The sequence below is a fragment of the Poecilia formosa genome, unplaced genomic scaffold, assembly GCF_000485575.1.
Source record: "Poecilia formosa unplaced genomic scaffold, Poecilia_formosa-5.1.2 Scaffold358, whole genome shotgun sequence".
NCBI lineage: Eukaryota > Metazoa > Chordata > Actinopteri > Cyprinodontiformes > Poeciliidae > Poecilia > Poecilia formosa.
Window position 1 is genome coordinate 314,816 of NW_006800297.1, and position 27,805 is coordinate 342,620.

General features: G+C 38.6%; 2 protein-coding genes across 3 annotated transcripts; one reads left to right on the top strand and one right to left on the bottom strand.

Annotated features, from left to right (window-relative positions):
• The first annotated feature begins 193 nt into the window (after positions 1–193).
• On the top strand, positions 194–6,536 carry mrpl45 (mitochondrial ribosomal protein L45). The gene is made up of 8 exons (XM_007574649.2): positions 194–537; positions 1,429–1,624; positions 1,744–1,861; positions 2,236–2,334; positions 3,867–3,915; positions 4,001–4,150; positions 4,850–5,023; positions 5,685–6,536. Exons 1-8 carry the CDS (start codon positions 475–477, stop codon positions 5,781–5,783), a joined length of 948 nt encoding a protein of 315 aa, XP_007574711.1. The 5' UTR covers positions 194–474; the 3' UTR covers positions 5,784–6,536.
• An 887-nt stretch (positions 6,537–7,423) lies between these two features.
• On the bottom strand, positions 7,424–27,083 carry gpr179 (G protein-coupled receptor 179). Of its 2 annotated transcripts, XM_016662069.1 has the most exons (12): positions 26,155–27,083; positions 23,583–23,691; positions 17,790–17,886; positions 16,320–16,540; positions 15,410–15,478; positions 14,629–14,738; positions 13,576–13,814; positions 13,101–13,239; positions 12,909–13,011; positions 11,843–11,989; positions 8,174–10,559; positions 7,424–8,113 (listed from the first exon to the last, which is right to left on the bottom strand). In XM_016662069.1, the coding sequence occupies exons 1-12, from the start codon at positions 27,048–27,050 to the stop codon at positions 7,647–7,649; spliced, it is 4,983 nt and encodes a 1,660-aa protein (XP_016517555.1). In that variant the 5' UTR covers positions 27,051–27,083; the 3' UTR covers positions 7,424–7,646. The 2 variants fall into 2 exon arrangements, with proteins under 2 accessions (XP_016517555.1, XP_007574712.1); XM_007574650.2 differs by having other exon boundaries at positions 7,424–10,559.
• Between the last annotated feature and the right edge of the window lie 722 nt (positions 27,084–27,805).

Genomic DNA, 27,805 nt, shown 5'->3' on the forward strand with positions numbered 1-27,805 from the left:
TTGACAAAAGATAGAATAACACATATTAAATAAATGAAACACATATTAAATAGCTGTACAACAACAGTTCTCTATGAAAACAATCAAATAGTCTATACTTTAGAAATCTATCTAAGTGCATTAAAAAAAAAATCCCAAGATGACTTTTGGATTGATTTTCAGATAATGAACTAACAGATAGTTTCTATTTTTTTATTTTTTGGTTTTGGTTTTTTACCAAAGCAGTAGCAGATAAATGTGTAGACATTTGATGCATGTACAAAAACATTTGTAGTTTCTTAGAATGAATGAGAAACTGTTACTATAATGTGCGCAAGTAATTAAATTAGGTAGAAGTTGAAATAACAATTATGAGAATTACACTTTTTATCAGAAAAATCCACCAAAGCCTTGACATAAACGGTCAATGTGGCGCTTTTAACCTGAAAGGGTTTTCCCGGAAGCTGCTTTTCACTTTCCGGTAATTGGGGAAAGATGGCGACATCCATAACGAGGACATTTGGGTCTCTTCGTATCGTTGCACACAGAAGCTTAAAGGTACTGTGATTTTTCATGAGATTGTCATAAAGTCAGCATGCTAAAAAGCGTTATTTTTTTCCTGCTTGTTTTGAACATTGTATAATGTTTAGAGGCCTTAGCGGCGTAAGACATGTCGCATGAACGTCTTGGCATCAATCTACGAAGCTCACGTTTCAGCAGAAAATTTGTAATACATATATATCAATTTTCCTGTTTAATAAATAAAGCCAGAAAATATTACGATAGTTTAATATTAAAACATAGCTTGCAGGCAGGGCCAGCCCATAGTTTTATGGGGCCTCGAGCGGAATTTGATCAGAGGCCCCTTTTCCTGTTAAGAACTTCATGACTACTAACAGCATTTCAATACACATTTGGTTTAATCTAGAAGAGGGAGAAAATAGAGCTTAAAAGCAATCACAAGTAAGTGGTATTGTTTGCTGGGATGTTATTGTGAACAAACTGAGCTCTTAAGATTTAAGGTCGTGGCATCAGATTGCAACAATGGAAACATCACAATAATTCTCTGCACTTTTACAATGTAAACTTAATTCCTTTAAGTCTTAAATTTTAAAATTAAACGACAAACACCATGCTGAAACTGTCAAATCAAATTTAATACTATTTTCATTCTCAATAAACAGAGATGCAAAATTTAGATATATGGTCTGGGTTAAAAGTATAGCATGTATTGGAGGCTATCTGATGGTTCGGGGACCTAACACAGCAGCTTAATCAACTTATTCTTGGACCGTCTCTTTTTATATATAATGTTAAATATCATAAACTAGTTATTTAACTGCTTAATTTCCATTAAGGCCATGTTTATTGTCATTTAGCCTAGCATTATGAATCATTTATCAAACACTTCTCTGGTGATTAATCACTCCTTTAAATTTCCACTCTCAGAATGCTGAGTTGGCTCTAGATGTACGGCATCCTGGTCCACTTTTCTTACCGGTTAGGACCAAGAAGCGGTACTTTATTCCTCCAGCGGTGAGCTTAAAGGGGAAGAAGGAAGAAAACCTAGAGGCTAAGGCTCGAGCAGCTGGCATCGTCTTCCGACAGCAGTACTTGGAGAGATCCATTAACATCGCTTGCTCTGGTAAAGTTAGTTGCATGAGGGACTTAAACTCTTTTCTGGTTGAAAAAACATTCTTGTTGAAAATTTCATCTGGATTTAAGATGCACATTAAAAGATCAGTTTTGTCCTATTTTCATCAGCGGGAGTGTTTGACCCGTACATCCCTCCAGAAGGAGACGCGCGTCTTTCCACACTGTCTAAGGAAGGCCTGAAACAGCGAACAGAACAGATACGACAGAGCGCCGCATCACAACTCGCGTAAGTCTGGTTTTCTCTTCATGTTCTGTTGTTAATAATCTGTGAAAAGATTGACCTCCTCTATCTAGTCTTAGCATTCATGAGAGGTTGTGCTACCTATAGCATAGCAGAGAGCAAGTGGGAAGGAGGAGGGTGGATGAGCAGCGCCACATGAGATTCTGATTGACAGCACTAAGATCCTCCCCCTGGCACTCAGTGGTTATTTCTAGTTGGCACTGGTAAAAGGCAGAGGAGTTTGACTTATTTTTTTTCCACAGATAGTTTCTCATACCATATAGTCACTGCATAGTGTTTCAACAAATAAGTAAAACAAATATGTTTTATAAAATGTATGCTGCAGCTTTAAAATAAGGATTTTTAAAATCTTCTTTCAGGATTCGTAAAATCAAAGAGTACGATTCACAGTTCAGCACAAAGACGTTTGCAGAGCAAGCTCAAGAGATCTTCGTAGAGGCTCACAACTCCCTGACACAGTAAGAAGATGAACTCTTGCCTCGTTCCCCTCCCCCTGCGCAGACGGCTGATACAGGCAGCCAACAAAATATGTTTATTACTGAGGATTGTGTTTGAAGCTCCAGATATCCTCACACTGTTCTCAGATCTGCTGATGAAACATTAACTGTCATAATAAACAACGATAAACTCATGAGTAATTTATAAGGACCATTCTGGGTCAATGATCTTGTTCGTGCTCAGTTAGTGTTTTCCTGTACATTTCCATTGGTTATTATATGGCACATATTATCCAGTAGGAGCTGCAAAACATGCAGGACCGCACGTTATTGCTGTTTTCATTCTTTTGACACACAATAGCATAGCAAATAAATATCTGTGACAATGTTTTAGTTATTTTTAATGTGGTACACAAAGTAATTAAAGTAGAACAAGCTGATTTTAACTGGTTAGTTAGTCAGGCTGTCTGCAGTAATCTGCTGCTCAGCAGACACACTGCTAGTAGCTTGTTGGCTATAAAACAGTGTTACTATAAAAGGGTATTTTATTTTCAGCTCCATGTTTGTTTTGTTTTTCACATCTGGAAATATTTCCTACACTGTAAAAACATAAAATCTTACCAAAGGTTTTTGTTTAGTTTCTTGTGCAAATATCTTAGTAACCTTGAAATAAGACTAAACTAAAATGCAAGTAAGCTTTAGGAACTTATTTTAAGATGATAGTTACTCTAGTGTTTATTTAAAAAAGTTCTAGTACCACTGGCAGATTATTTAACTTATAAGAAGACTGTTAAGAATGTAACTTGGAAATTTAGTTTCGTCATATTTAAAGCATACTAAGATATTTGCACTAGAAACTAAACCAAAAATTATTGGTAATATTTTGAGATTTTGTTTTTTTTCAGTGCAGTGTTTAAGAATACACTGTCTGTACTACTGTGCAGTCTGAATTTCAACAGTATTCTGATCACCATTTGATAAATAATTTCAGAAGAAAAGAAGGAACTCAAATAAAAGTGGTTGTGACATTGCGGTATTGTCACATTTTTGATTTCCCAGCCAGTCTGGGTTTTTTGCAGTTCTGTGATCTCAGAAAATCACACACAATCGACAGAATCCTCAAATTTTTTCGTGCTAATGTATAATTCTGAGCAAATTCTCTGGTTGAATTGACCAACTCTTACCTGCAGGTGGCAGTATTTCTTACTTCTACTACACTGCTGCTTCAGCCTTGTCAAGTTATAGTCCGTGATCAATAAAAATTGAGCTATTTAAGTTCTTTAAGTGATAAAAATGTGTGTGTGTGTGTGTGTGTGTGTCCCGTCTGTCTGCTTGTTTTTTAATAAGGAATAAATATTGCAAGATTCCTTGCAAATATGTCTAAAGTAGAACCACAAAATCAGTATTTTCATCACAAAAAAATCACAAAAACAATCATGAAATCCTGGAGGATCTGCCCACCTGACAAATACAATCATTTACACATCAATCACTAGCCTGCATGTGGACATGTTGCTTTGGCTCCAAACTAACTAGATGTTTTTGTTTTGCAGCTTCAATAAAGAGAAGCTTCATTCTCTGGTTACAGAAAGATGTTATCCTGTAAGTTTTTCCTCTTCCTAAAGTGTCCACCCGTCCCTGTTTCTTTGTCCTAACTACTGTCAGCGCTGTGCTACGGTGTTTGCAGGAGATGACGAGAGGCAACCGTTACAAGACGATCCGGTGGAGGTTTGTCGAGTCACTGGAACCGCCCAGAGTGGTGCATGTCCGCTGCCCCGACATGGTCACTAAAGGAAACCTGTATGGGCAGGTTACAGTTCGTATGCACTCTAAGCAGGTATCACTTTATTTACTATGAGTTTAAGTGTAGATGTTATTTACTAATTAGATGAGTTCTCAAAGTAGTTGGTTGCATTTGATTTGATTTTGGGGCGTTAGAGTGTAGGAGGCTAAATACAAATGTACAGATTTAATGTTTTTAATATGCGACAACCATGTATGATTTTTCTTCCACTTCACAAATACTTTGATTTATTACATAAAATCCAAATAATATACATTGAAGATTCTGTAGGTGACATGGATGCAAACAATTAATCAACAATATATGATTAATTGTTGATAATTTATTAGATTAAAATTAGTTCCAATTGATTAGCTAATAACGTTCAGTCTTTTAGTGTTGTAATTTGGCCGCCATCCAGCAGAGGGCGCCGCTGGTCATCCTCAAGCGGAGCTGTTGGTACGAGAATCAAGATGGCGGCGGGGAAAAAAGAAACGCGGTCCCTTGTGTGATGCAAAATGCATTTTATACTGTTTTGAAATATAAACATTCAACAAACTCCTCTTTTGTTTTTACCTCATTCACCCTTTATGTGATGGAAATACAGTCAGCCCTCTTGACAAGAGAACTTTTTTAGGAAAGGAAATTACTAGTCAACTAGCAACCATAGCAAGTGCTGTTTCGGTTTTTTGGGGGTTTATAATCCGGATTTCTGATCACTGGACTATTTATAAGTGGCAGTTTTGTTTACAGACGTTAGCCATCTACGATCGCTTCGGCCGGCTGATGCTGGGCAGCGAGGAGCAGCCAAAGGACGTCCTGGAGTACCTGGTCATTGAACGGCATCTGGTCAACCCCTACGGTAGATGGAGGCTACACGGGAAAATTGTGCCCTCATGGGCTCCTCCCAAAGACCCAATTATTAAGGTAACTGTCCACTTTGGACCACTGATAATATTTTTATTTAGACTTAGAAGGATAATTTGATGAGGACAAAAAATAAGAATTGGAGAAAAAGTTCTAAAAATCTATTAAGCATCTTTTTTTATCCTGTTATTAATCAGTCTACCCTAAACATAATCAACATTGTATTAATTAAATTAAGTATTTTTTTAGCTGAAGAGCCTACAAATAATGAAGGGTACACTCAAGGAATATACTATTGCAATAACATCTTTAATTCTATTAAACATGGAAATTAGCTATCTGTTGCATCTTTTAATGTATTTCTAAAATTGTCTAGAAAGGCTTAAGTGGTTTAATCGACTACTACAACAATAAGTTGATGCCCTCATCATCAGTTTTTTTTATTAATAAAAGTAATTAGCTGTTTGTTTTGATATGACCTGTCACTCAGTACAGGTTAACGAATGTGTTGCACAGGTCTGATTTAGACACCATCTCCTTCTGTTGGTAACCCAGCCTGTCTTTTTAGCGTTTAGTTGCTCAGTACTGAGGTTAATGTCAGACTACATTGACATTAACCTACTATTATTGAATAATTTGTACATGTTCTATATATATTTTAAATTTTTTTTTGTTGAGCGACTTGTCGGTGAACTTTTGTCTGCTCCGGTGTCTCTTCCAGACGGTTGCCATCCCTGGTCCAGACCTGAAGCCAGGGGAAGAATTTGATGCCCTCAACTATGAAGTTCCCAAACCAGAAGCAGTACAGTGGAATAAGTAGGTCAGCAGGGGGCGCCGGTCTTTATATTACGCTGAGGACATTAAGGAATTACTCATGACATTGAATTTTTTGGATGGAGATACTCTTACTTGAGGAGGAAACCAGGCTTTGTTCTTTTTCTGCTTCCTTCTGTTAAGAAAAAATCTTTTAGATTTTTGAAGGATGTGAAGAAAAATCTGAGTTTTGGTTCAAACAACCAGCTGTGCTCTGAAATCACCAGATCATCATTTTTTTGTTATGCTTGTGAGAATAATTTTATTTGTACATGCAAGAAATAAAAATGCACAGAGCTCTAGAAATGGAGTGGTTTATTTCTGCATCAAATGTACAAGATGCTGATTTTTGCAATGGAAAATAAATATTGATATTACTGATGGTTCCACCTGCTTTTCTTCACAAGGCAAATCATGAACTGTGTTGCAGTAATTCATATGTTTAAAAAGACATGATACAAATATGATACAGAGCTTACAAAATAACTTGACAAACAAAAAATAGTTCTCGATTTGATGGTAAATTCTCTGAATAAATAATTTTCTTGCATTCTGAGATACACTTCAGCATCATTTCTCTTATGTTGAAGGAACGTTATTATTATTATGCCACAAACATTAATTAAATGAAATGTAAAAATTATTAACAGGTCATCCTTGGTAGAGATTTAATTTTAATCAAAAATTTGCATTAATGTTTGACATGGTAAAGTTTTACTTCTGAGGTAAATAAAGGGTTTCTGTTATTCTGGAAAAAAGTTTTTAAAAAATAATTTTCTGTGTTTCTAATTTTGATGTGTTTTATAGCTATTTTTAATCTATACCAAATACAGAAAAAGGATTCAAGAGTAATTCTTTTAGATCTATTCTTCTGTAGATGTATACTATACATGGATCTCTAAAAATAACATTTCTGCGGTCAATATTTATGAAAAATTATAAGCTGTATTTATCAATTTGCAGGTCTAGACATGTAGCAGGATTGAGAGCAAAACGTGTCTCTTTGGATCGTAAAAGTTGCAGACCCCATGGCCTAGAGTTTTAACTCAATTTAAGTCACCTAGACATCTTTTAATAACATTTTATTGCAAAGCATTAAGCATTCATTGAAAAGTAGAGTTCCCATACTGCATTTAAATCTGTCATAGCTGCAGGTTTTAGATCAGACTTAAACAAACACACATAAGACCAATAATAAAATAAAAACATGAAGACACAAATTACATTTTCATTTAAAATGGAGAGTGGAAGCAGGAGCTGGTATTGCCATTCAATGTGCGTGCAATTACCTGCAGAAGCAACATAAGATAAAATAACACAAAAAAAGAAAAAAAAAAACGTGTGCAAAAAAAAGCATAAGAAATAAAGAAGCCGACAGAACACACAACACAACCCAAATCACATGGTAAAGACAAAATCCTACCAAGTATTTTTTTTGTCTAGTTTCTAGTGCAAATATTTTAATACACTTGAAATAAGACTAAACTAACTTATAAGTAACTTTTCAGCAAGATAAAGGATCTTGTTTTAAGTCAATAATTCCTTAATATTGATAGAAAAAGTTCTAGTTCCACTGCCAAATTAATTCACTTATGGGAAAAATCTTGTTACAAATGAAATAATCTTCCAGTTGCACTAGTACTTTCCATCAAATTTAAGGAATTATTGACTTAAAACAAGCGCCTATATCTTGCTGATAAGATACTTATAAGTTAGGTTTGTCTTATTTCAAGTTTACAGATATTTGCACTGGAAACTAGACCCAAAATACTTGGTAAAATATTGTGTTTTGCAGTGTATAGTTCAATATTAGGGTTGACCCTAACTCCTGCTAACTCAAATAGCAGAAAGCGTTTATTTCCTTTTGATTTCACAAATCAGGTGGGAAAACGAGAGCCTCAGCGGCACACTCTGCATCATCTTCCTCATCCTCCTCTGGGATGTTCTCAGGCTCCCATGTAAAGATGTCTGTAGTATTGTCTGTAAATGAGCCTGATGAGCTCCTCATGATGTCCCACGGACACAGAGCGTCACGCCGACCCAAAGCCAAGTTGGCTTTAGACTCGTCCGTTTGCTCCGTGTCCATGTCTCCTGGAGTCTCATCTTCAAGAGTAATCCGGTTGTCCGTGACATCTGTGTCACTGTTGGTAGACAAAACATTTTCTGCAACAGTTGTGGGAACATTTACGTTGTCTCCTTGTTCTTTGTTACTGGATTGACAAACGTCTTTGTTTTTAGTTTCTTCTGTCTCCCATGGGCAAACATCTGTCCGTGTGCTGTCTTGCTTTTTCAGCACTTTTGGGTCTTCTGTTTCCCATGGACACACATTTTCTCTAATGCTGTCCTGCTTTTTTAAGACAATAGATTCTTCGTTTTCCCATGGACACACATTTTCTCTGCTATCTTGCCCTTTTGTAACTGTAGCGTCTTCTGTGTCCCATGGACAAACATCTGCCAAAGCATTGTCCTTGTTTTTGAGAATTTTTGGATCATCTGTCTCCCATGGACAGACATCTGCCATACCACTGTCTTGCTTTCTTAACACTTTTGATGGGCTTTGCAGCCTTTGAGACTCTGTTTTGGACACTTCCTTTTTTTCACAAGACTCTGTCTCCCATGGACAAACATTCACCCTGTTGCTATCTGTCCCTTCAGTATTTTCAGATACATCAGGTTTGTCTTGATGGCCACTTTCCCAAGGACACACATCTTTGTTCACAGTCATTTGCGAAGCAGAGTCTTTGTGTGAAGGTTCTTTGTCTCCTGTTTCCCATGGGCAAATATCTTCCATGGGATTAGGTGGATCAGGGAAATCCCATGGACAGCTTTCAGCTGCTTTGGACAGTTCTGTACTTGAATTCAGGGCAGGGGATGTTGTGTTGGGGGCTTTGGTAACTTTTGTAACTTCTGTGGATGAACTGGGATAGATGGCAGATTTCATGACTTCATGATGAAAAGGTACCATCAGCGTACCTTTGTTTCTTGCAGGATTTAGGTTTTCATATGTACTTTCATCCTTGTCCTGAACCTCCCAGGGACAAACATTTGCATATTCGCTGTCTTGTCTTATTGAAATTTGGGGAGTTTCTACATTCTCCCAGGGACAAACGTCTACTTTAAAAGACTGAGTCTGCGGATCTTTGGATGTCATAGAGTGCGGAGTGACTGGAATATCGTGTGATTCCCAAGGACATGCTTCGACCCGAGTCTTCTGTTGTCCTTTCAAAGTCCCTTGGTCTTGTGATTCCCATGGACAAACATTTGAGCGCTCCATCACCTGGGATTCCTGCGAACAGATGTTTGCTTTGATGCTCTGCTGCTTCTTTGGTCCTTCTCCTGGTTGTGCAGAACTTGCTCCATCCCCAGGACAAACATCTGTGTAAGATGCATTGACAGTTGGTCTGATTCGATTGCTGCCTCTTCGACGAGTTGAAGGGGTTCTTGAGCTGCTTATGGTCTCCCAGGAACTTATGCTGCTACGTTTGCTGCTCTGCCTTGATAGAAACACATGTTCGTGGCTGCCCTCTTTTTGAGGATCATCAGCATCAGCAGGGGAGATGGTTGATCTTACAATCACAATCCTTCGTGGGCTTCTATCAGAGGAATCCGTAGAAGACAGCCTGACAGCATTCTGCTTCACAAGGCTGGGCTTTCCATCTGTTGTTGACATACTAAATTTCTGCAGTGACTTCTTGTCCATACTTGGACGCCTACTGGATGATCCAGACACTGGTGTTGTGGAGGCACTCTCCTGGCTTTTTTGGGAATCCTCCCTGTTTAAATGTATCTCCTTACTGAACTTGCTACTGTCAACAGATGACATAAAAGATTTTACAGAGAGCCACTTATTAGTGGGGGTGCGGAAGGATAAGACTCGTTGATCCTTCGTCACCTTGGGTCTTGGTGTACCTGGTGCACTTGCAGACACAGTTACTGGGGTTTTAGGTGATACGCTGTCAGCTTGGGAGTTTTTGTCCACGGAAGGAGTCTTCTCAACAGGCGGCAGATGGTCCCAGGGGCAAACAAGTGCTTGTGGGGAGGGTAACTCCTTTTCCTCACTGTCCTTTGAGCTTGCGTATGTAACATGCTTTGTGTTCTTGTCCCCTGATTGTTCTGGTTCCACCTCCCAGGGACAGACCTCAGCCTTGTCAAATGATTCAGACTGGAGGGCACTCCGCGTCTGATCGCTAATGGAAATGCTCTGCTTTGACTGCATTGCACTTCCACCAGATATCTTTGGGATGTTCTCTATGGAATGGGTGGTAGAGGAGCTTAGGCTCCAGGATTTATGAAGCCTTGTGTGATCAGGATGCAGCAGATTGGTATCAATTGTCAAGTTCAGAGCACTGGCGGACTTGCACACCCCAGGTGGAATATCCAGGGAGTCTGTCTCAGATCGCTGGGAGGATCTCTTCACAGAATTGGCCCTTAACGTAGAGTCACGGAATGAGGAGCCTCTCTCTCTCACATAATGATGATCATTTTGGGACTTGCATATAAACGATGAATGGGATTTTATTGAACTTCTGTAACTGATACTTACAGAATCTGGTGCCATCCTAAACGAATCAGAGTGACTCCCACGTCTAATGCGGAAGGATCCATCCCTCTCTTCACGGCTGCACTGCCGACTTACGGTTTCTGGGAACTCAGCTATTTTTTTGATAAGCGATCTTCCCAGTGCACATCGAGAACTGCGCTTCTTTGAGAGATGAGGGTTGTTTGCTGTCATCTTCTTCACCTTGTGGACCTCTAACTGGGCATACAACTTCTTAAGCTCATCCTGATTCATGTGAAGAAAGCAGGAAATTGGTGTTGGAATTGAGCAGAAAGTTGAAACGACAGAGAGGAAAAGACAATGAAAGAAACAAGTCAGAGGAAAGTCTAAATGTTATTTTTATGTCAGGAGAAAACATTGGGGGTGTAATGAAGGAAAGGTGAATCCTTCATTACACCCATTACACTTGATATTTCCTCTACATTTGGTAAATTACAGTTGAAACCAAATATTTACATGCACGGTATAAAAACACAAACATATGTTGTCCTTTTAAACTGTATGACTAACCTCTAACTAATGTTGCTGTTTCAGATTTTGATTTCCATCTTGCAAATTTCCCCCTATTTCATATTACCTAACCCTTCAGTCTGAAATTACGTTCGCACAGCAGGGAAATTTGACCCAAATCCAATTTTGTTTGCCCATATGCAATTTTTTCCCCAAAAAGATTTGGTTTGTGCCACTTCATAAGTTGTACTCAATCAGATCTGATAGATTTCGCAACGTCTGCAGTCAGAATGGTCATGATGCATTTTTCCAGCTTTTATGTCAATGATGTGAGACATGCATCAAAATTCTGCACCAGAAGAAGTGAGACACTGTAAATCTGGGCGTAAACAACGGCTGCAGCTGGCAGTTCTTTCTTTTTTTCTTAGCTTCCTCAGTCTTGTTATGATCTTCTGACAACACTGTCGGATCGCACTGCTCAACAACTTCTATGTTCTTCTTTTGAGCATCCGGGTTTTGAACCATTCACACAAAAGTCTGAATGTGGTAACATTTAATTAGTAGCATGAAAAACGATGTAAAAAAAAAAAACTGATTTTAGGAGAATCAAATTTGAGTCTCAAGACTTGCTGTGTGAACGTTTATTCTCAATGAGACTATAGGAAGTGTCTCCAAAAACAATTAATTAATTTGCAAACTGTTTTCTGGCTTCTTCTTGTCTGAGCAGCTTTCATTTGATATGGCTGTACTTTCCCATGCTGTTTATATTTGCATTCAACTGTTTGAACAGATTGCACCTTCAGGCATTTGGAAATAATTCTTCCTGGTATCTTGCCTGATTTCCTTTGGCTGTACCAGGAGTTTGAGGTGTTGGCTTGAAACACCTGCATAGGGATTCTTCTAATGAATCTTATTTGAATTAGAAGAAGATACTCTTATCTAACCCTAAATGAAATAAGTTTTGTCTGATCTTAAAAAATGTCTTTTTGGGGTAAACATCTAATTTTAACTGCATGCTGTAGTTTTAAAGCCTGGTGTGAGGGGACATGAGACTTTACCTGAAAATCATCTGGGTCCATACTGCGCTCGCTCCAAGCAGAACAAAAGCTGTTGTTCAGGTAAGAGGCAGAACGTCGCAGATCCAGTTCATCTTCATACACTTCTGCTGCTATCTCCTCTCTTCTGGCCTTAGACTCGTAAAAAAACTACAGAAGATGCACAAGTACACGGAAGAGTAACATATAAGAAAAACTGGTACTGAATAGAGATAACTTGAATATTTGGTTTGTCTATATTAAAGAAGCAGTGGAAACCCAAATAGAATAACAAAATGTGAGTTTTGTATAAAAGTCCCTAACTGTATGTGGCTAAGTCAGAACAGAACTGGTTTTATTTTAACTGGTTTTACTACCACTGACTTCGAATTTCTGACTCCTAAATTCAGCGACTGTAAAAAAATGTAGGGGTCACTTTCAAAAAGGATTTAAAATGTAACATCTCACCAAAGTAGTTCAGTCTGGGTTTCATCATCTACACCAACTATGGTCACACTTTTAACTCTCACTTCCAGACGGGGAAACAATCGGCTTCACGTCGATTTTAGAAAAGGTTTTAAACTTTTATTAATTATCCCTAAAGCTCTTAACAGTCTTGCTCCCCATTTTGTATCCTAGTTATTGAGCTTCTCTATTTGCACCAGCTCCTTTTGGTCAGTCAATATTTATTTACGGTTCCAAAGTACTTATGTTGGTTTGACAAAGCATTTTGGAGTCAGCTTTCACTAGATCTTTAATCTATAACCGAATTTGGCCATTTTAAATAAAAACTCAAGACTTTTTTTATTCAGGCAAGTTTTTAATACCTAAAAATGTAATGGAACTTCTGGTTTTATTTACCTTCTTTTATCTACCTTGTTTTTACCATGTTTTCTGTAAAAACAGAAAATATGTTTAAGTATTTTGTTTACCAATGTTGTTGATGTGTAAAAGGCTATATAAATAAATCATTGATTGGTTTAAGTATAAATTAATGTTTATTATCTCGGAGCAAAATCTTTGAAGTTACATTGCAGCTTTTGCTGCTAAGAAACTACGAAGCCATAAATTTAATGTAAAAGTTAAATACCTTTGGAACGAGGAGCAGCGTAAGTGTAACTGTGATGGTGACATGAGTGTGCATGAAGGACAGCAGCAGCATCCAGTCAGGATGCAGAGACTGAAAGGTGAACCTAATGTAAGATGGAAGCACATTATTAACGCTCGCTCAGCCCAGTTTGTACTTCAGAGTACACATTAAAGCCTGAAAGGGTTGCATTACCGAAACAGGTGGAACATGGAGGAGAGCAGGAGCTCGTTGTGGATGGCGATGCCCATGTAGCGAGGCTCATGAAAGGCTGAGGGAACCGGCCTGACAGCGGTCCACAGGGAGCTGCCCCAGCACAGGAACAGGAGCTCAGCTGAAGTAAAAAATGGACCGAATGAGTGTTTGATTAACAAATTATAAATATTGTTTGCTGACTCCATCACTGCAGCCAGGTTTTCAGGCCTGATTGCTATTTTCTAGATCTGCAGCAAACTGTTTTCTGCTCTCCACCGTTACTTGATCTCAATGGGATGCGGTGGAACAACGTCTTGTGAAAGCAAAAAGTGTTCCAACCGGATAACAACAAGGTGTATCTCGCAAAAGATAACATTTTTGGTAGGCTGCTTAGTTCGTATTCATTGCAGTTGAAATAAATAAGCAAATAGTCTGAAAGTATTTATCAATAATCATGTCTTCTGCCCACACTCACCCACAGCCATCATGTAGTCCCAGCGGTCCAGGTAGCACAGGGTGAATCCCTGGCCATCTGACGTTGTAGCAGTAACAAAAACGGGGATGTTCCTGTCTCGGTTCTGGAGCACACCCACGGTCCATGCACACAGGAACCAGCTGACCGTCATCAGCATCACTCCCAGAATCCTCAGCAGGTGGAGGCTGGAAATGTAGGGCATTCTCTGGGCCGTCCGTGAGAGGAACACCTTCAGCACCCTGGTCAGGGAGAGAGGCAGTCAGTGTTGCACTGCACAGCTTCCTCTACTTGTTACCAAGAGGCAGGTAATGCTAGCTGGATGCTAAATGTTAAAGTAGGTGAGAAAAATCAGAGGTTTCCTAGCTGCAAAACAACTTAAATCCCCCTGAAGATGTAGAGAAAGTACCTGAAGGAAGGCATTCTATTTTTTAAGTTTAGATAAAGTCACATCCGAGTCAAGCGATCAACAGCCGGATGTTACTACTGGCAAAAACCGCGAAGAAGACGACAGGAAGTGGATGGAGGATGACGGTTTGTTTCTGTTTTTTAGGACCATGTGCAGCTAGCTTCTCCAGAGCTCTCACAGCATCACACAGTTCATAAAAAATTCTGTCATTCAAACATGTTGAATCCAAAGCTCTTCTGTAAAATGACCGACTAAAGTTTCTCCAAAACGCATAATAGCCACACCCAAGGATAAGAGGTTTGTTGCTCCAACGCCTGAATAAAACGCCGACATCTCCTCTGATGGCTGAGATGATGAGGACTAGCGCCATGACTGAATTATATGTCTCATGTAAATGTTTACATCTGTCGCCACAGTTATTTTTAATGACTTATTGAGTGAATAAGCTTATTTATGTGTGATTTTAATTTAATTTCTTACTTAATGGAAAACCCGAGATTGTGATTCTTCGACATTAGCAGAATAGCGGCAAGGATTTGCGCTATCAGTGAAAACGCAGCCAGTGCCTGTGGTTTATAGCAGAAGATTAGCCGGCTGCTGGCTAAATGTTGATATAACGTTTGTCTGGTGTTATATTAATTCCTTACCTGTACATTTTCAGTGTGATCGTGCCATAAACAACGGAGAAGCCAAGCATTCGGACCCAGCGCAGAAGAATACATCTGAACGTGCTGGGCTTGAAGTACAGAATGAAGACCTGCAGGGGGAGACAAACTCAACTCTGATACAAGTAATGTAGCATAAAGGTGTTGATCAAAGGTTAGCAAAGTACGGCTACCTCAGGGAACTGGGTAGAAGTGGCTGTTTGCACTTTAACTTACTTACAGAGGCCAATATGTTAGCAAAGTAAGTCAAATGTTTCCATAAATGTAAATTATTTTTATTTATTTATTTAGTTAGTTATCTCAGGTGAGTAGCGTAGCCAAAAAAAAAAATTCTCAAGTAAAAGTAGCAATACTTCTTCAACATATTTCTGCTCAAGTAAAACGTAGCGAAAATGCTATAGTAGTTTGTGTAATAATTTATGCTTAGTATTTCTGTATGGTGGCTTCTCTGTTTGTACCTCAAATGCTGCTTAGCTGTTAAATGCTGATCACTTGTTATTTTTAGAAATGACTGTAAGTAGTTCAGAAGGGCAGAGCGGCCAGCCCATTAACATGTTGACACGTTAAATCACTTCCCGTTAATGTGCCGCTCTGCACACACTGTCTCAGTCTGCAGGAACAATCCCTCATCAGCAGAGGCAGATAAACGAAAAGAGCATGGCAGATGTTACAAAATGAACACAAACTCAGAGAAATCATCTATGACTGGAGCTCAGAAACGCACACGGTGTGTTTTGCATGAGGAACTTTACATCGTACTTACCGGGAAGTAAAGGAGCAGAGAGCCGAACAGGATGGTTTCCAGCAGCAGGAGGCTGGAGGCGCGGATCCTCTGAGGGCAAAGAAGCGGAGGAAGAGGCAGAAAACAAAATGAAAAGATGAAGCCCAGAGTGCTAAAACACAAAATCCTACCGAGTATTTTTGTTTGATTCCTAGTGCAAATATTTTACACCTGAAATGAGACAAAACTTGCAAGTAAGTTTTCAGCTAAATAATTAATTATTATTAATTTTAAAAAGTACTAGTTAAACTTGTATAACAAGACATTTTCCCGTGTTATAAGTTAATTAATCTAGTAGCTTTTCCTCAATATTAATGAATTATCAACTTAAAACAAGCTCCTATATCTTACTGAAAAGTTGCTTAAAGGTTAATTTTGTCTTAATTTTGTAGTCAAAAAAATTTACTCAGGAAACTAGACAAAAATAATTGGTGAGATTTTGTATTTTGGCAGAGTATTTTAGTTTTAATCTTACAATCTACTTCACTAGCTGCTGCATATTCTCATACATTTCAAAATGTTTTATTTTACTGTAATTTGTTAATGTTATCCTGCATGTTTTAGTCATGCTATTCTGATGTACAGAGTAAATGTCCAGTAATCCATAAACAATTTGCGGAAAATATTAACTTTGACATATTAAACAAAGACATGATGGCATTATTCACTGCAAAAACGCAAAATCTCACCAAGTACTTCTGTCTAGGTTCTGGTATAAATATCTTAGTACACTTGAAATAAGACAAAATTTACTTACAAGTAATTTTTCAGCAACATATAGGACCTTGTTTTAAGTCAATAATTCCTTGATGTTGATGAAAAAGTACTAATTATAATCTGCCAGTGCAACAAATTCATACAATTTGCCCTGATTCACTAAGACATGACTTACCCGGTTTTGACGGTGCTGATATGACACCAGCATGCTGACAAAGACGAGGAACATGAAGACTCCCTGCAGGGCCAGCACCCCGGCCCTGAGGAGCTTGTCCTCCTGCACCCAGCAGGGGGTGCTGTCCCGACAGCTCTTACAGCCGGGCCAGCATGGGAGACAGATGGGCATGTTCGGGTAACACGTAACGCTGCTTTCGCTGCCATTTATAGGGTCTCCATCTGCAAAACAAACGTATGCATCTGCACCACCTACGCGAAGCCATGTGCAACCTGCAGCTCTCACATGCACCGGTGAAAGAAATCATGTCTGTAAAGCTTTTTTTCTACCTGTCCTGAAAATTATTAAAAATGTGAAAGAGATAGATGCACATACACATAATTTCCATCATGTTGCTTAAAACCTAATTTATATTTTCTTTCTTCACATTTTTCAAATGATATATAGTTTTTCTTGTCTTCTGTTTAAAGCTGCAGTATGTAGCTTTTATTTTAAAAATCTTTAAATATCGGTTAAAAATGTCACCATGTTGTGACAGATAATCTGTGAAAATATCGACCTCCTCCATTGAGCTACTGTTGCTGTCTGAGTAAATGCACTGCTACCGACAGAAAACTGTCACAACATGGTGACAGTGGTAACAAGGAGGCTACTGCAGAGTCGTTCCCATAGCAACTGACTGACAACAGCTCCACTGGTGAATCAGGATCCAACTGGTGAATCAGGATCCAACACCAAGAAGCAGCAAACATTTCCCACAGAAAGAACAGAACATCCAGTCCGTTACAGTATTATGTTTTCAGGGTTGATATTTATTTTACGACTATGTACACAGCAGTGGTAGCAAATTTAAACACCTCTTAATTTAAACTTGCCCAGAACTCACCAAATCCCACAGCATATCTACATGCTAAGACTGTCATATTCAAGCTACCATAAGTGACCTCCCTCTTGCTATTTTTGAATGAAAACTTTTTTACAAGTTTTTGTAGTCTTGACAATTAATAGCAAAGCACTCCATCCATTTTTCTTTTACATATCAGGCATATAATTAAGTTTTAGAGTGATATTTTGACAACTTGACAGCTAAAACCAATGATAGTCATCGTTGGTGAACTGTTTTTTGCCTTCCAGCAGGAAAGCTGGGGGCAGGATCTTCAGTGTGTGACGTCACGCTGCAATGTGTCTAGAGGCTAATGGCTGTAAAAATGTGATGTGTGTGTCAGGGAAAACAGAATGTCATGTAACTAACTTGAAGTTCCCAGAAACTTTCCTTAGTGACCCTGATTATTGCTGACCAGTCCAGGGTGAACCCCGACTAATCATGAACAAAAATCTTTGTCCATTTTTAATATCCATAATTTTTTCGACACAAAAATAACAGAATGACATGAGTGTGTGTAGCGCTAAAGGCTGTAGCTTCTCTGATATTCATCTTGAAATTGGTTGATGGTTTCCTGGTTGACTTACCTGAATCCTCAGGAGAGATTTCTGGGTTGTAGTATCCCTCCTTGCAACGGCAGCAGTACTGACCGAATCGAAAGCCCCGGCCTGGAACCGGCACACACTGAAAGAGAGACACTGCTTTCACTCTTTAAGGTCATTTACTTACAGGTTGTCTGATTTTGTTATTCTGTGTGAGTTTGTGGTCATCTCAAGAAAATAAAGGAAAGATTGTCATATTTTGTTTGGGAGCTAGAGTCCATCTGATCCAGTGGACCTGACTGTGTTGCAGATCTATTTATTGTTCCAGATACAAAGACCCTGCGTTGATATATTTTTCTTCTTGCCTATTTTTAACCTGTTTTTGCATCCTATTCAATAAGAAAATATGACGCTATTTGTAATTATGTAATTTTACAAATGATTTGTCTCATATTAACTGTCACAAGATGACATGGAAAAAACATATTTTTGTAAAAGTTACATACTGCAGCTTTAAATATATAGTTTAGTTTGCATTTCTCTTCAAAATATTAACTTGACATAATTTGATGGATTTTGGAAGGCAGAGTTTCTGGACATACAACAGCTATGAAGTCAGATTATGGGGGAGTTAGATTAATGACACAGGAGCTTGAATTGATCATCTTGTTTACTGAACTCCAACTGAAAACAACAGTAGCACCAGAAACCACACATGCACAGGGAGAACATGCAAACTCCATGTAGAAAGACCCTGGGCCGGGAATCGAACCCAGAACCTTCTCCTGCAAAGCAACAGTGAGACCAACTTGCACCACTGTGCCACTGTTCAAAATACAAAGCCATGTACTTTTTAAATCAAAACATCCTGTAGCCAAGTTGTGAGTGGAGCCCCCTGGTGGTCTGCCACAAGATTATTGATAATTAATCAAAAATATAATCTAAACCAGGGGTGTCCAAAGTCGGTCCTGGAGAGCCGGCATCCTACACGTTTTAGTTCTCTCTGGTTGTAGTAACAACCTTTTCAGCATGTCAATGTTCATCTTAGGCCTTCTAATGAGCCATCATTTGATCCAGGTGCGTTAAACCAGGGAGAGAACTAAAACATGCAGGATGCCGGCCCTCCAGGACCAACTTTGGACACCCCTGATCTAAACCAAGAGTGACCAGCTAATTTCATTTTGGGCCAAGAAAAGATAATAAATGTCCTGAAATGTCCTTAAACATGAACAAATAACTATCTCTGTATTCAATAAATACTTCTTAAATTTAAATAATACTGAACATCTTTTCACATTGATTTAAATAGGCAGAATACAGATAAAACCTCCTTTGATTTCATTGCTAAAATAAAACACATAACTGCTATCTCAAAGGTTCTCTAGACTCTTGAGGACCACTTAAAAAGCTAAAGCGGGCAGAATTTGGCCCTTGGACCTTGAGTTTGATACATTATCTACACAAAAGCAAAGACATTGGAGTACCTCTGGTTAAAAATAAAGAGGATGTGAGACAGCAGCACAATTATTCTGCACAGTGAAGCTAACAGGAGCTGACTGAATGAAGGTTAAACTCAGGGTCACGATACTCAGTCTCATTTTACTTCTCTCTTATGCTAGCATCAATTTAGCCAGTCAGGACACAGACACTAATACACACTCACACACACACTTGCTTAGATGCTGTGTGTGTTAATCTAAGCTAAAAGCTAAATGGACACATAATGCCTCAACTGAGAGTATTATCTTTTTTTTTAGAGAAATCCTGTTCTCCAGCCTAGACAAACACACACAAACACACACTGACTGCAGGGATATTCAAACTCACAGCCTCTTTATTGAATGCTCAAAGACCTAATGGCACTAGTTGACCATTAATGTAGCATGGATTATACGCAGCAGTCATCTTGATTCTCTCCATGCCCACATCTACATTCAAATCTATCCCTCTGGCATGTTTAAGTAGAAATAACCAAAGCTTTACAACTTCATGTCTGCTAAAAAGCCATTTTATTGTTTACTACAGTGTTTGTAGTCGTAGCATTAGCTCTGACCTCAAAAGCCTTTGGCTTGATTATGTTGTATATACAGTTAAACCCGGATATATTACATACACTGTGTAAATATACAGTATAAGTATTGCATCCTCTCTGTCTTACATTAAAGCAGACCAAACCTCTCCTGTTATGGGTCAGTTGATATCATCAAAACTGTTTCTATTATCTAAATGTCACAATAGTCAGAGTGACATAAGCTTTTAGTGTTTTTAAAACATGATTGCAGATGTGAAGTTTGCCTGTATTAGTTTAGTAATTCTTCAAATTAGTTTTGTTTCGTCAACAAGTCATTTTCTCCTGACTTAAGTCACGTTGCTCTTGGGTGGAGGTTACCATAGAAACCAGTAACGACTGGCTCCTCCCCCTTTTTCTGTTGCCATCTGTAACTGTGTTTTCTTAGTGCTATATTTTAACACATATTTTAGACAAATCTAGTTATATACAGGGTTTCATGTGTAATTTTGCCATATTTTGTATATGTTTTTAACCATTATCCATTTCAGCTGTGTTTAGTTCTGCAACTGTTAACTGTCATGTCAGCTGTTCATTGGGAATCATTGCTCTGTACTTTGTTTATGTTTATTTTATTTTATGTATAGGAGCAGACGATGCTGGCCTGATGTTAACCACCATCTTGATTTTCTTTCTCCTTAGATTAGAATAAATAGAAAGCCTGAGTCTGTCTTTTGTGAAGTCATCCTACTGGGCCAACCAGTAAAACCAGTCCTGTACCAACATGGGCTGAAAGGCCACTCAGCAAAGAAGAAACAAATACTCTAATGGAAACATAAAAAACCAGATTAGATATATTAATGTAGACAGGGACCAATGCCTTGATTGTCCTGTGGTCTGATGAAACTACAGCTGAAATGTGAGGCAACATTCAATGTCTCAATACCTGCCAGAAAGTATAAAATTGGGCACAAATGGACCTTATAAATGGGAAAAAAATTGTATCACCAACATATTAGAAAGTGACTTAAAACCCTCAAAAGTCTCAACAAAATAATAAAGTGTGTGTGAGCAAAAAGGCCTTCAAATCTAACTCAGTTTCAGCAGCAGTGAGAAGAAATGGGCCACAACTATTTTGAGAAGCTTGTTGAAGGGTATGCAAACATTTGACCCAAATCATACAATTTAAATGTGACCTATGATGCTTCCTTGAAGAGGTTAGGATAAGTCTATGGGTTACACAAAACATGTTTGTTAGATTTTTTTGTACAAAATCATTCTTAGATAATGAGATTTTAGTCTGCTCAGTTCTGCCTACTTTGAGCTGTTTTAGGGTCTCTGTCACTTTAAATCCAGATAAGCTGCTGCACGCCCCCCAACTCAACGTTTACACTGGCACGTGAAATTGCAAACAGATGTGCAATTACACAACCCTAAAGCTTTGAAAAGCAGAAGTGGAGCCTCCTGTACAACCAACAAGAATGTATCAAGTGGCTTAGGGTTAGGGGCTAGATAATTCAAACATCAATGGATTGTGTCAAGTATCAAGATCATGCTGCTTTAGGAATAAAAAAAGGTTTTTCTGGGTTTCCTTTCTGTATATCCATAAAAGAATGGGATGCTATGGGATGTTTCTTCATATTTGATGTAATTCCTCTATAAATATCAAGGCTAAACCTTCAAAACCAGGTGATGTTCTCAAATTATAAGCAGCATTTTGGCATTGAAAAAAGCAGTGAGATGAAGAACAGGACAGTCCATATCCTGTCCAGTCAGTAACGTAGAAGTCTCAAAGACTGAATCAGGATGGGAAACTGGTGCCATGAGGTGTCAGAGGATTTTTCGAATACTCTTCCCTTGGGCTTAGACCTCTATGAAAGAGGAAGTATGTCAGTGTGCTAGATTATGGCTATAATCCATCAGATCATCCTGCTGCCCGCCACCAACCCCATCCACTTTTAAATAGATGTCAACCTATCAGAGAGAAGGAAGCTGATACAGGGCTGGTTGGGCCAACAGCCAACAGATGAGTGCATTTGTTAATAAAGTATGAGCAGAAGATAGACGATAAAACTTAAGCTATGACTTTAAAAAAACAGTATTTAAGCATTCATAATTGAAAGGAAATTAATCATAAAAGTAAACGATAGAATCAGGGTTGGGAGTTTTTCTGTTTACAGAGGAAACTGTTTATTTTCTTGTCACCCCAGTATATCTTTTCAAGTGATTGTTAAGGCCCTAAGAGTCTTTGAGATAAACTCTTTCCTAACACTGTATTTATTTACTGCTCCAGGCTAAGGCAGTTCAAGAATAAATGGAAATAAAGTGGAAATTATACTATTTCTAAGGCTTTGGGAATCCAGTGAATCACAATGAGAGTCAATATCCATCAATGGAAAAAACATTAAGTATAGTAAAAATTTAATAAATTCAAGTCACAGCACAAAAATCAGTATATAGTTCTCACAAGTCTGAACCGGAAGGGATCCGCACCATTTTAGTAGGCAATGCATAGCAGACCCATGGCTTTGACATCAACAAAAAAGAGAAATATGTGGACCAATGAGAGAAAGATACATTTAAAAAATCGCTGCTGTCGGTATCGACCGTATGAGACGCAGAGGGAAAATATGTCAGACGACGTGGGCAAGCTGCCTTCCATCTCATACAACGATGTAGTTGACTGCGAACACGAAAAGTGCGTACATGGAGGAGCTTTGCAGCCTGAAACCTATGGACGTATATAATTAATGTTTCAGCGGATCTGTAAAAGACGTACGAACTCTTCGTGTGAATAAAAAAGTTCTGGTGACTGGCAGAGTAAGTAGCTACATGTAGAAACCCATAGGCTACGTGTCCGACTGAGCTTGCAGTTAAAAGCTACATTAGCTAAGCTAATTTTGCTAGTTCGGCAGTAAGTACTACAGTAAATATCACTGATATTTATCTTAGTGTTACACAGAGATGGGTAGTGTACTCAAAAATTGTGGTTGAGTAATAGTTGTACTGTATTTATATTATTGATAAGTTAGGAAGGAGGAGAGAGCTAGTTCTTGTAGCTTGTTTATTGTTGTCATAGCAACGGCCTGCCAAGATTTTTGTCAGGCCCTGAATCCTGATGCTGTTACATACCAGAAAGCTTTGAGTGCGAAGGTTAGTGAGGGTAGGACGGCGTAGTAGGGCCATTGTAGATAGAAAAAAAGGAGTAAATTTTTGCCCAAAAAAATTCAGTGAGTTTTGAGAAAAACATGTCTGAATTTCTGAGTTTGAAAGTTGAAAATTTGCTTGAAAAAACTCTCAGGTTTTTAGATTAATCCAAGAATTTTTCTAGGAAAAAACTTCTTAGTTTAAATTACTTTTGAGACTAAGAAAATTTTCAAAACTCGAAGATTTTGGTGGATTTTTTTCGGGCAAATTTTTTGACTTTTTAAGCCCAGAAATGTTTTTTTCTGGAAAATTTCTGCTTATAATTTAAACATTTCTGAGTTTTTTTGTTGGAAATTTAGCCATAATAGGCCACCATGGTGAGAGATAAACCTTACTGGACAAAGTGTCAATGTATGGCACTTGAAAAATTCTAACCTGCAAAATACTGAAAGTTTCAAGTTGACCTTCATCATTTCAGTACTGTGCACACTGATATTACAATGATGATTGCTATTCAAAATACTACGCTGCAATAACATTGAATTTTATCATAACTTCTTAACATAAATATTAAACAAGCCACCCAACATCAGGTCAACTGGATGGCCTAATTCTTAATCAACTAAAGAAAGAAAGTACAAAATAATTGTCTGTCTTATTGAGATAATTTCTCCTTTGTTTACCTCCATGCTGGTGCGATTGCACTGGTGAGTATGAGCAAACCAGCTGTCACCTGTTGCACACTGATCCAAGTCAATGTCCTGAATGTTCACATCCACACGTACAACACCTCTGAAACACAAAACATGGCCAACAATATGATTAAAGATAACAATGCAGCTTCAGTCATCAATTCTTAACTGCTTTTTTGATTCAACCATGCCAATTAATTGTTCCTCCAGAAAGCAACATCTCATTCCCCAAGAAATAAAAGAAACTAATGAGAAATATATTTATTCTTATTTATTAGTTTGTTGCTTGTCCTAAAATGTATTTTTTTAAGACAAACTATCCGGTTTTACTGTCAGAAAAGCAAGCAAAAACAGTTTGCTTGCTATTTCCGTAAAGGGCGGAATGTAAAATCTGGCAGCAATAGCCTGGTTACATGAAACCTGAAACTAACACATTTTCATTAAGCTGCTTTTAGTACTTGATTCTTTTCAGCTTCATTGTTGGGTACAATTTATAACTTACGGACTCCGATTGCCTTCAGAATGGCCTTAATTTTTTGTGGCATAGATTCATGTAGGTGTCAGAAATGTTCCTCTGAGATTTTGGTCCATATAGCATAACACAAGCTGTGTTACTGTTAACCATATAATAAATTTGCTTAATGGACATACAGCAATTAAAAAATAATTATTAAAAAATTGATTAAACAAAATGTTTAACCTAGGATGAGGTGGTTTTTCAGCCATATCAAAATACTTTTTTCAAGTCATGTGATCAACAGCTGGATCTTACCTCTGGCGAAAACAAAGAAGAACAAGACAACAGGAAGCGGTTGGAGGATGATTGTTTGTTTTTGGTTGGGTTTTTTTTGGACAGTGTGGAGCTGACTCCACCAGAGCTCTCGCAGATTTGCACAGTTTATAAAAAGTTGTGTGTCATTCCAATATGTTGAATCCATTGCTCTTCAGTAAAATCATAGACTACAATTTCCCCAAACTGCCTGAATAAGACGCCGAAGTTTCCTCTGAGATGATGAGCACTAACGACATGGCTCAATTATGAATATATTTAACTGTTTGCATCTGTTATTGACACTGTTTTTAATGGTTTATTGTGTGAACAAGCTTATTCATGTGTGATTTTAATTTAATTTCTTATTTAATGGAAACACCACATTTGTGAAAGTATGTTTTTTCGACATATAGAATATAAACAAAGATTTGCGCACATTTGTAATGGAAACACCTCTAGAGTTGCTACAGATTTATCAGCTGCACATCCATGATGGGAATCTTCACCACATCCCAGTGATCAGCAACAATACTTGGGTAGGGTGTGGTATTTACATTGGTATTGAGTGACTGCAAGAGTGGCAAGAAAATAAACCCCTGCACCATTACGTCACCACAGAAAGTCTGGACTGTTGACACAAACAGGACGGATCCATGATTTCATATTGTTTACACCAAACTCTGACCCTACCATTTGAATGATGGAGCTGAAATGGAAACTCGTTGAATAAGGAAGCATTTTTCCACAATGTCACCATTCAATCTTGGTTAATCTGTGTGGATTCACTCTTATAGTTTCCTGTTTTTGTCTGATAGCATTGCAGCCAGGTGTGGCCTTCTTCTGTTGTTCTTCTACAAGGTTTAATATGTACAATCTGAGAAGATATTTTGCATACCTCAGTTGTAACAAGTGGCTATTTGACAGGTCATCTTAAGCCAGTCTGTTCTCCTATTGCCTTTTACACCAACAAATTCACACAACTGCTGATCACTTCATATTTTCTCAATTTAAGACCAAAGTCACTTACATCCCCTTTCTTCTTTAAACTGTCTTCACCAAAAGTGTCTTACTCAGAGGTGGACAGAGTACCCAAAAATTGCACTAAAGTAAGAGTAGCACAAAAAGTATTTGGCAAAAGTACCGAGAAACTGATCAAATTATCAATCATTTAATATTTAAAAACTACATAATCAGACAGACCAGAAATATAAAGTTAAGTGGAAATTTTGGTATTTTAAGAACCAAAGTGACAACAATTCATATAAATGACAAAAAAAAAAAAAAACAAGAAAAAAAAAAACCAAAACAACTTCCGGTGAAAAAAAAACTAAAAAAACTTAACAAAAAATGCAAGGGGGGAGCCGGGGCCGGGGAAGTTCCGGGTGAAAAAAGGTAAGTTTTCAATCAAGGAAGAAAAAAACCAACAAATTTAACCAAAGAAAAAGAAAAAAAACTCAAAAGAAAATTAACCAAATAAAAAGAAAAAGGAAAAGCCAAAAAAAAAAACCCCAATAACAATTTTTTTTCCCAAAAAGTTACTCAAGTAAATGTAATTGAATAAATGTAACTAGTTACTACCCAACTCTGGCCTCTATCCATAGAGTTGCTACCTTATGATTGGATGAGTTGCTATTTGTATTAACAAGCAATGGATCAGATATATCTTATCAAAACTTTTTGAAGCAGTTTATCATATTCTCATTTTTAAATCACAAAAACCAGGCCTCTTACAAGGGATGTGTTCACTATTGAGGTTAGCACCCATAATGTTGAGAGTGAGGAGATACTGACCTGAACTCTGGTGTCAGGTCTGGCTTCAGTCCATAGAAGGAGGTAGACAGGGTGAGAATCCATCCAGGCTCAAAATACCCGTCCTTACAGTCCAGAAACGGGGCGCTGGCATACTGAACCCCGGTTCGGTTGGTCACGTAGCTGTCACCCTGTCCCCACTTTGGCGTATCTAATGTGGTGAGGTCATTGAGGAGAACCCGCTTAGACAGGGAAGCTGTTGGTTGGCCGGACTCTGGGAACTTCAGTTTTCTAAACCAGCTGTCATCGGGGGCAGGAGATGGAGGGTGGAGACTCTCCCAGGTCTTGGATATGTCCTGAAGGAGGATGGCCTGCTGTTTGCCAGTTGGGTTGCGAGTCGCACGAAGAACCAGCTGTGGTACCGGGGCAGAGGGGTCAGCGTCAAAGGTGAGCAAAGCCCGCTGAATAAGCAAGTCTGCCTCCAAAAGGGAACGGACTAGGGCGTGGTACCACTCCATATCCTCATCCACTGTACTCTCACGAAGGTCGCTGGCCTGGAACACCATGTTGAGAAAGTTGGCGGTGTTAGCCAGCGCATCCTGAGCTGGTTGGAGTGGGGCGTTGAAGTTACTCGGCAGAGATCCGGACTGCGCCTTGGTGCTGTACGCCCGCGAACAACGAGCCTTATTCAAAGTGGAGGGGTCTCCGGTGTACAAAAAGGTCTCTGCTGGTGACCAGTCATCCTCCACCTCTGTGGGCGCCTCTGATGGGACCTCACCAAACTCGGGAAGCTCTGTGGGAGATTCCTCAGAACTTCTTGTGGTGTTTGTGGAAAAATCAGAGCTGTTGGCCATCTCCCCGGACAATACTGCTGGTAATTTTGGAGTCACTTGCGATCTTAGGATGGGTGCAAGCAAAAGAAGAAGCCAGATATTCATTCTGACTCAGTCTATAAGGGTAAAAAGGAACAAAGACGGTGAAATCTGTGATCTTTGGAGCAAAGATGGCATCAACAATTGGAAATCTGTGATCTTTTTGAAGGATCTTTTAGAAAAAATGCCTAATTTCACAGGTGTCTTGGAGGATTTTGCTGCAGAGTTTGCAATAATCTTGCTAACATTTAGTGTCAACAACTCAATGCGTGTGAAGTAAAGTCCCACAAGGTTTCACTCATCCCTTCTTTGAAGGACTTTTAAGCAAGCAGTGTTCTGTAGTTGGTAACAGATGAAGAGAAGAACCGCCATATTTCTGCATAGTCCACCAGGTTTCTCCAACTTTTATTGTTCCATAGTTGTTGACAAGAAACAAATGCAGTCTGTTCTTAAATAGAACAATAAAAATGAAAATGGCTCCCAAAAATCAAAGCAACATGTCGATCCGAAGAGATGAAATGTAAGCAGATTTCCGTTGTTTTCCTTGACTCCTCTCGCTCCAGAGCTTCCAGCTCAACTGACAGAAACTTGAAAAGCTTGTTCACCCCCTCCCCGACTCGCTCCTCTCGCTCACCCCTCCTCCATATTGATGGGGCTGCTTACCAGCACTGAAAGGTGATGAGAGTGGTCCATCTGTTGAGTGTGTGTGGCTTCGGAGAGAGGAGAGGATGATTCGGTCGGTCAGAGATGAGTGTTGGACTAAGCTGTGCTACATTTGGGCATCCATCAAAAATCACCCTGCTGGATGGATGGCTGGATGG